The sequence below is a fragment of the Alosa pseudoharengus genome, unplaced genomic scaffold (assembly GCF_046254945.1).
Source record: "Alosa pseudoharengus isolate Yale_2024_CS ecotype anadromous, Long Island Sound unplaced genomic scaffold, YU_APseudo_1.1 YU_APseudo_1.1_scf_7, whole genome shotgun sequence".
In the NCBI taxonomy this organism is placed as follows: Eukaryota; Metazoa; Chordata; class Actinopteri; order Clupeiformes; family Clupeidae; genus Alosa; species Alosa pseudoharengus.
In genome coordinates, this window is record NW_027468859.1 from 25,624,905 (window position 1) to 25,634,904 (window position 10,000).

Consider the following 10,000-nt stretch of genomic DNA (forward strand, 5'->3'; position numbering starts at 1 on the left):
TGTGTGTGTGTGTGTGGTTGTGCGCATGCTTGTGCATGCATGTGTGTGTGTTCGCGTATCTGAATGTGTGTGTTTAGTTGTGTGTGTGTGTGTGTGTGTGTGATTAATGTCTGGTTGAAGGTGCCGTGAGCGTAGACTCTTGAGCGGTCTGATATATGCAGCGCTCGGAGAGAAAAAAAGAAATCCCTCCCTATGCAGCCCGGTGACTAATGGCGCCTAAATAAACTGCCCAAACTCCTCGGCCCTCTCCCCTGTTCTGTTGCCCTCCACCAGGGCCAGGGGGCTAATTTGGCCCAGCTTCTGTCTCTAAATTTACCTCCCCCCTTGCACTGTCTTAATGCCTCTCTTTCAGACACACAACTCCTCTGATACGCCATCACTTCACTTTAAGTGTTTCTTTCTCCACACCCCTTTTTGTTTGCACCCCCCCCCCCCCCCACACACACACACACACACACACACACACCACTCTCAGTTCTCCTGATCTGAAGGATTTGTTGTGTCGTGCAGAGCAGGTGAAAAGCTGTGTCAGCGAATAGGAGATGAAATGGAGTCTGTGTGCTGGTTCCTCTGCAGAATGTTTTCAGGTGTATTATTACACCTGGTGTTCTTTCCATTTGCCATGTCTCATTTGGCTGTTTGGATATGTCTGTATGTATGTTTTGATTACTTTTTGGTTTTATGGAGTCTTACTCGCTCTCTCTCTCTCTCTCTCTCTCTCTCTCTTTGTATCTCTCTCTTTCTCTCTCTCTCTCTCTTTGTATCTCTCTCTTTCTCTCTCTCTCTCTCTCTCTTTATCTCTTTGTCTTTGTATCTCTCTCTCTATCTCTTTCTCTTTGTATATCTCTCTCTCTATCTCTTTCTCTTTGTATCTCTCTCTCTCTCTCTGTTTTGCAGTGTTAATGAGGAGGGCACTCTGGTGTGTATTGCATGGGATGAGCGGAAACACAGGGACACGGACTGGTGTGAGGAGAGTGACTGCAGGTACACACACACACACACACACACACACACACACACACACACACACACACACACACACACACTCTCTCTCACACGCACACGCACACACACCTACACACTTCAGTCCAGTGCCCAGTCAGCAGTCTCTGTTTGTAACTGTTACTTTTGTTTTGCTCTAATGCCATTCACTCAGCCTCGCAGGCTTAGAGAAATCAGCAGATAGCGCTTATTTTCTGACAAAATTCCAACTCTCTCTCTCACACACACACAGACACACACATTTACCAGTAGCTCCATCTTCCCTTCAAATTGACAAAACACCTACTAAACAGTCTTGTTCCTGGGTGAGGGTGAGAAACTGTCTTTTGTGGGGTTTTTTTATTGGCCTGCGACTGAAATATACACTAAAGCATTTACCTGATTCTACTCAAAAGCATCGACTGCACTCCCCTGGCCTCATCTCATTACTCACACTTATGCCCTTGTATTCTCAAAAGTGCACATTTTAAGTGTTAACTCTGATGTTAGCGGAGGGTGGCCCAAATACATATAAGCCTCTAAAAGGGTCAGAAGCTAGGCTAATTGCCTTTTCCCTTTCATGACCGGGACCAGACCAAGACTTTTTTTTTTTTTTTCGGTTATGATATCTGGTGAGTAGCTTCAGTCTCCAGTTATAATAAGTTTGGGGGCGAGACTATATAAATGCTAGAAATGCATGTCTATCATTTTCACTGCTAGGCAACAGCTAAATTTGATTATTTACCTCAGCCTCAGAGATGGAAACAAAAAAAGTCTGAGGCTTTTCCACAGATTCTGGGCTTCAACCCATAGTGGCAAGGGCGTAACTTTAGGTTATACATTTGGGACTTCATAGAACTTCATGTTCTATATTTATGATTATGGGGTAGTTGTATTGACTGGTTTTGATTATTGGGGGGGTTACAACCCCCCTATCCCCCCTATAAATTACAAGCTTGCATAGTGGCAATGGCACCACCCTCAACTGTTGACCGCTTGGCCATTACTGTGACTGCGGAGGATGGCCGAAGAGTGCTCAGCGGTGTCAGCCCTACGAAAGCCACCGGCCAGGTGGACTTTCAGAGAGGGCGCTCAGAGACTGTGCTGATCAGCTGGCGGAGATGTCCAGGAGGTGTCCAGTAGCCTCTTCAAGCCCCCTCTGTTTCAGTGCACTGTCCCCATTCAACCCCTCTCTGTCTCAGTGCACTGCCCCCAAATGCTTTGAGTCTGACACTAATGTGCCTGTTCCAAAGAAAACCGCGATCAAGCAGCCTAAACTGACTTCGGACCTCTGGCTCCCACCCCCAATTGTGATGAAGTGCTTCGGTAGGCTGGTCCTAAGGCACATCAAGTTTTCACTCCAGTGTTTCCCAGAGAATTAAATTCCATTTGTGGTGGTTGGTTTGCAGAATGAACTTGAATGCAACTTAGCAAATTAGCACAGCGTGGTTATGATGCTAACCAGATTTTAGCACAATTTAGTACAACCTGGAAAATCATTGTGTGGTAGTTAGGGCTGGGCGATATGGCTGAAAACTGTATCACGATATAATTATTTCATATCAGTCAATATCGATAATAATTGATTTTTAAAAAAAAATCTATTTCAGGTAAGGACCAGAAGGGAAAAAAAGTTCAATTTAAACACTTTTATTTTAAACTTAACCTTCCTCTGATTTTAATCACCTCAGTTATCAATCAAAGCAAACAGGGAAAAGAAATAGCAACACAATCATGAAAAACACTAAAATAAATAAATGTGCACATAAGTCTGAATGAAAAGCAGCACTGGTTGAAGCCTGGAAATATTGTAAACAAAGTAGCTTTATTTACTAGTTTAGTCTACTGGTTAGACTGTTCAGTTTCCCCACGTGTGTTTAAGTTTCAAATGAATACTTTTTCTCCTTGGGACAGGCCCGTTTGAGTCTTGGAAAATAGTTTTCCATTTGCATCGGGATTGAGATGATTAGAACTTAGCAGTCAATTTGAATGCAGCAGTTTTGAACAAATTTGTGCAGCGTGCTAATGACGCTAACCAGATTTAATAGCAATTTAGCCAGTCGTCTTGCCCGATTGTGAATGTTTGGATTACATGTGCATGCTGAGGAGGGATGCGCCTGTTGAGAGGGAGAGAGAGAGAGAGAGTGCACGGGGCAAGGACTCGAGTCTGTGTTGAGGTAGGCCTACTTCTATCGCCTACTTTGGTAGAGTTGCACATACTAGCTACAATGCAAGATATAGCCTATTTATTTATGGACAACGTAAGGCAGGAGGTGTGTGTTGCTTTTAATTATCGGATGTTCTATCGAAAGTATATTTTATTGATATCGATTACATGTCTATTGCGATACATATCGCTATCGTTTTATCGCCCAGCCCTAGTGGTGGTCAATGTTGATATTGTGGTGCGCCGCCATAAATAAGTCAATGTATGGGAAACACTGCACTCCCACCCACCCTGCACCAACATAAGTTTGCCCACAGTGTCAACAGAAGACACCATCAACACTGCTCACGACACGCCACTGATCTAGAACATCAGGGGACATACGTGAGGATGCCGTTAGTGGACTTCAGCTCTGTCTTTAACGCCATCATCCCCAGCAGACTGCCAAATCTGGCTTTTGAACAACCCGATCACAGTCTGTCAGGGTGTGGACCCAACACCCCCCTACTCATGAGCAGAGCTGTAAAAGTTCAGCTTCGGAAGGTAAAAGTCATGCCACATATTTACTCCAACCATTTACTAAACCAGCTGATTTTAATTGGCACAACTCCTCAGCCAGATAGATGAGCTAACTAGTGAAAACACTTATGCTAAGTGCACAGGTAGAAACAACTTTTACTTTGTGAAGCCGGATTTTGACAGCTCTGCTCCTGAGCTCCAGAGAGCTGTGTGCTATGCCCTCCTCTACACCCACGCTGCACACCAACCCACAGCACCAATACAATCATCAAGTCTGTAGATGGCACCACTGTGGTCTTACTAATACACAATGGTGGATGATGAGTCTGCCTACAGGGAAGAAGTACGTTAAACTGTTTGTGCATCAGATGGACAACCTGGCAGTCCACACCTCCAAAACAAAAGAGCTGATCATCTGCTTCAGGAGACCAAGAGAGGAACCTGCTCCTCTATGCAAGAATAGACACGGTGGAGAGTGTGTAACTTCAAAAACTTGGCACACACACACACACATCTCCCAGGACCTCACTTGGGCTGTCAACACCACCTCACTGGTGAAGAAGGCACAGAAGCGGCTCTACTTCTTAAAGACACGACGGAAAGCCAAGCAGCTGTTGCTGAGTCCTCGAGTCGCAGGTCTGTGGAGAGCACACTTACATCTGGCATTCTGGAGTGGTACGCCAGCTGCTCAGAGGTTGACCAGAATGCTCCTCAGAGAGTTCTCAAATCAGAACAGAGAACCACCAACACTCAGCTGCCTTCACTGGAGGACTTTTACATCATTAAGGACTCCTCATCCTGGCCACCACCTCTTCACTCTGCTGCCTTCTGGAAGGTGCCAGAGGTCTATCAAGGCCACACTTCCAGACTCCTGAAAAGCTTGCTACCCCTCTGGAAGGTGCCAGAGGTCTATCAAGGCCACACTTCCAGACTCCTGAAAAGCTTGGTACCCCTCTGGAAGGTGCTAGAGGTCTTTCAAGGCCGCCTGCACGTTTCTTGGTGTTTTATGCCCCCAACGTTGTCTTCAAGGCAACGCTGCCTGGAAGGCACTATGGTTAGGCATGGGTTAAGGTTAGGGTTAGGGTTAGGTTTAGGATAAGGTGCCTTTAAGTCGACGGTGGCAGCGCTGCCTGGAAGATGACGTTGGGGGCATAAAACGCCATTGAGCATGCACTTCCAGACTCCTCAAAAGCTTGTTACCCCTCTGGAATGTGCTAGTGGTCTATCAAGGCCCGTGCTTCCAGACTCCTGAAAAGTTTTCTACCAGTTTTCTACCCCTCTGCCATCAAAGCACTGAACTCTGTCTCATAATCAAGCACTGCTGCTAGATACAACTCCCCATGCCTAGTGACCTCTGCATTCAGTACATCCTGTACAAAATAGATAGGTACAGTGCAATGTACTGTCCAGCAACCCTGCTACATATTGCTATTTATTCTGACTGATAAGTCTGTGTGCGGGTATTGGTGCCTATCTGTAACATACCTTCACATTGTTCTTTTAAACCCATACTTGTTATTTTGTGTTTTTTGTATGTGCAGTATGTGTACAGTATGTGCTTCTCTCTGTTTGTGGTTCTGTTTGCTGTGTCTTCACTGTATGTACTGCTCAGGGAGGATGCTCTAAATGTTGCTGTTCAATTGTTAGCGAGAATAAAAGCATTCTATTCTATAAACATCCTGTGTTCCTATACACCCTCAGTGTTTCCCACAGAATTGAATTCTATTTGTGGTGGTAGGTTTGCAGAATTAACTTGAATGCAACAGTTTTTAACAAATTAAAAATAAATAAATAAGCGCAGCTTGGTTATGATGCAGATTTAAGCCCAATTTAGCCAGTCGACTTTTATGCCAACAACTGCAGGATTGTTAATGTTTTCTTTAAACGTGCATGTAGGTTGTTGAGATACAAGGATAGGCTGTGCAAAGGTGCACATAGCTCTACTGTAAACTAATTCCATCCCATTTAAATAGTACAACATGGAAAATCATTGTGTGGTGGTCAGTGTTGATATTGTGGTGGGCCGCTACAAATAAGTCAATGTATGGGAAACACTGCACCCTTTCATGACCTCGTAAACATTATGTACTCATGCAAGGGGGTAAGTGTGAGGAGTTCATTCTCTTGTCCTTGGTAACTGTCCAACCAAACTCTTCACTTTGCAGATCGGTGGTGGAGACCAACCTTCCTGATGAGGATGACTTCCTGTATGAGGAGGCAGACCTTGAGAGGTTCCGCACAGCGTTTCCACCAATCACACTCCTCACTGACTGGTACCTCACTCGGGCTCAAGATATTGAAAATAACTCCAGACAGGTGTGTGTCTGCAAGCGCTCTCTAGAACTTAACAAGCAGTGTCTTATCCATAGACTTTCTATATCTTTGTGTGAATAATAATAATCACAATGTTGTTATTATTGTTGTTATTATTGTTATTGTTATTATTATTATTATTATTATTATTATTATTATTATTATTAATGATAATACTAATAATACAATTATTTAATAATAATGATTAATTAATACTACTACTACTACTACTACTACTACTACTACTACTACTACTACTACTAATAATAATAATAATAATAATAATAATAAAAATAATAAAAATATAGTAATAATGATAAAGCTTTGTATATTCTTACCACGACTCCCTTATTAGGAGACGTGGCATTAAGACCATCTCATCCACTCTCTTGAGATATTCTAAACCCCTTGCACTCGTTCTTCTTTTTTTCTATTCATTCTTTTCTTTTTTTGCTTAGGCAGCCTGGTGCACAGAGACCGCATAGTGAGAAATGACCCAACAGTAAAACTGTGCATTTGTGACATAAATTTGTATTAGCCTTGATGAATGGCCTTCTGCAGGAACGGGGGGGAAATTATGTGCCATATTTCAATAGTTGGCTGCACAGATGAACCTGCGGCATTTATCAGTGTTATACCAGGAGCCAGGGCTTCACTAGAAGTGTCAGAGGATAATGTTAATATTGGCTTTTCTATTGAGGATTAATAAGCAAAGGTGGTGCTTGTCGGCACAAAAAGAGCGGACATTTTCAAGGTTTCACTTTTTATTTATTTAAATTAGTTGCTGGGTCGATCTTCCTCATATCAGGGACATACCGGGGGGGGGGGCATTGTTCTAAAAGGAGTCAGACAGCATAGCGCAGCCGTGTTATTTGTCAAATGTGGCCATTTCTAGGAGTCTCGTTTCTAGAAAGCTCTGTGGTGCTGCTGGCATTGGTAAGAGCTTGAGTTTGAGCTTCTTTGTGATTGGCTGCACATTTGTCCATTCTGCTCTGTCACTGGCTCCTTCTTCATTCTTGATTGGGATTGGAATTATGAAATCCCAGGCCAATACCAATGTTAAAAAAAACGATTTGTCCTAGTTTTTACTTCAATTTTGTTGTTAATTTTGCCCTAGTAGATGGGGGGGATAATAAAAAAATAACGGAACGATTTTCTTGACTTTCAAGCCTTCATAGCACCATGTCTGAATACCCCTGTCTGCATATACCACAACATATACTGTACCTAGTACATACCACCACAACATATACTGTACCTAGTACATACCACAACATATACTGTACCTAGTCAGGGCCAGGTTAAGGTCATCTGGGGCCCGGGTCAGAGGCCTCCACTATTATTATCAATATACATAAGACTGAGAGAGAGAGAGAGGCAATTAAATTATGACAGATAATGTAAAAATGAAATTTGCATTTATATTGTGGAACTGTTAACCAACATACAATTGTACCAAGATACAAAAAACAAGTAGGCCTAGCCTACAAACATGGGGAAATGCACACAAAAAATCAACCATGAAATATTATATTATTACCATCAATGAATTACTAAGGCTTGAAAAAAACTGCCAGTGGTACCCAGGTCAGCCTAAAATGTGCAACTCCCGAACTCATGAAACATTGTAGCCTAGAGTTTGGCGCGCACGCACACAGCCACATCATGATACATTGTTAACACACAGCCCTAGCCAGCCACGACGTCAAATACATTGAAACACGCAGTCTATCGCACACACACAGCCCAGCCACATCAAATACAAACAAGGGGGGTGTTGGCCGATAACGGTAACGTTGTCAGGGACAGGGGTGGACGTGGACTTCACTATTTTGATCCTCGTTTTGAAAAAAGTGGACAAGGTGCCTGCAGGAATGAATGCGATGGTACGCACACACCCACCTAACTTTCAACGCTTTGATAATATTTGTCCCGGTTAGGTTCCTGCATTGGTCAGTTAAAAAGTAGTTACATAGTAGGCTAATGACATCCACATGCAATATATTTACTACAACAACGCCTAACATGACCTATTTATTTGGACAACTTTGTATAGCCCTATAAAGGCTAAAGTTACCTTTAGTTTTGTTCTAGCGAAAGGCACGTTCACGTATGGCTTTAAACAGCAGTAATGCTAGCCATTTTGACAAGCACAATAATCTTGCCTACCTTGTGCTTGCTGCTTGCCCATTTGAAATAACTCCTCTCGCTTTGCTGTCTCCATCCTTTCTGTTTTCGTTGTTTAAAAAACGTGTTATATCCATGATGAGTCTCGAGTTAATGAATTAGCTTATAACATTGTGTGCTGATAACCAGCATAGATAGTAATAGAAAACAAAAAGCTAGCCGACAACTTCTCTAGCATGCGTATGTAGGCTCTCCTGCTCAAACAAAAGTTGCGCGCGTGCATAGTTCTGCATTAAATTGATTTTGATAACACAAACTTACTTTACAGAAAATTGTAAATAGCCTACTGTCATGCAGTTAATGGAATACTGTGCAGAGTTGGGAAGTTATGGTAGCCTAGGCCTATTTGGTGTGAACACACACACACGGGCAATTCTCTCTCGAGTAGCCTGATGATACGCACAGTGCGTACTTGGGTACGGCCGTGGTTTTGGCGCGCCTTACTGAGAACGTCTGGCTGCCGCTCTTTCTTTTTTCGAGCTCCGCTTTCATATTTCCTAATTGTCTCATGCGAAGCCATTGTTGTCTGTAATAGCATGCATTGATAAGGGAAAAGACAGGTGACGATAAGACATTTGTTTTCTTTTTTAAATGTCCCGCGCCGGGGCCCCCTAGTGGCCGGGGCCCGGGGCAGCAGCCCCTTTGCCCAATGCACAAACGCGGCCCTGTACCTAGTACATACCACAACATATACTGTACCTAGTACATACCACCACAACATATACTGTACCTAGTACATACCAAAACAAATACTGTACCTAGTACAGACCACAACATATACTGTACCTAGTACAGACCACAACATATACTGTACCTAGTACATACCACCACAACATATACTGTATCTAGTACATACCACAACATATACTGTACATAGTACAGACCACAACATATACTGTACCTAGTACATAGCACCACAACATATACTGTACCTAGTACATACCACCACAACATATACTGTACCTAGTACAGACCACAACATATACTGTACCTAGTACAGAATTGATGCAACATGGCAGATAAACATCAGCCACTGCCATCAGTATATGCCGTATAAATTTGCCTATAGCCGATGACCGTTAGCAAGGCTGATATTTGCTAATACCGATGTTGGGCAGACATGTTGGTGCATCATTATTTATTGAATAATTTCATTAATTCCAATTAATTGAGTCACCTGAGACCCACCCAAGGCTACCCTTTTGTTCATTCTCGTCTGTGATTGGCTAACCACACTGGCTACCCTCCTGTGAATGTCTGTTTGTGATTGGTTCTGTAACACAAGTGCTTGTCTATGATTGGCTGTGCAGGTGGACTGTGCACTGTTTTTGGTGCGTTTGGGGAAGGAGCGGGAGATCCCGGGGCTGGAGCGCCTGTGTGATGACCTGGTTACCCTGGAGACACTGGTGTACGAGACATCATGTGACCTGAGCCTCAGCCTACGGGAGCTGCTCAAGCTGCGGGACATTGACAAGCTCCGCCTCCTCATGAAAAATGTATGTCCACACAGCAGACCACAGCAGACCACACCCACTAGTAATTTGTTCAAAAGGGTTGATGTACCCCCTATTTCTATCTTTTTCTCCCTCTCTCTCTCTTTCTCTCTCTCTGTCTCTCTTTAAATTCAATATTCTTTATTGCCATGCTCATTCAAAGGGGAAGAGTGGCAAAAAAAACAATGAAACTTCTTTCCCCTAATATCCCCTACTGTAAGGGTCTCAGCCATAACGGTATGATCTATACAGTGCATGCGAGAGATGCTGTGTGTGTGTGTGTGTGTGTGTGTGTGTGTGTGTGTGTGTGTGTGTGGTGAGCTTATATTGAATCTTTCAA

At 43.3% G+C, this 10,000-nt stretch overlaps 1 protein-coding gene across 1 annotated transcript in view; it reads left to right on the plus strand.

Moving 5' to 3' along the window:
* Nucleotides 1-10,000, plus strand: part of nbas (NBAS subunit of NRZ tethering complex) — a 233,879-nt gene that overhangs the window by 43,288 nt on the left and 180,591 nt on the right. The window contains exons 22-24 of the mRNA XM_076271806.1: nt 898-984; nt 5,833-5,983; nt 9,478-9,663. Of these exons, the coding sequence (XP_076127921.1) occupies nt 898-984; nt 5,833-5,983; nt 9,478-9,663 (424 nt within the window). The remainder of the gene's footprint in view (nt 1-897; nt 985-5,832; nt 5,984-9,477; nt 9,664-10,000) is intronic.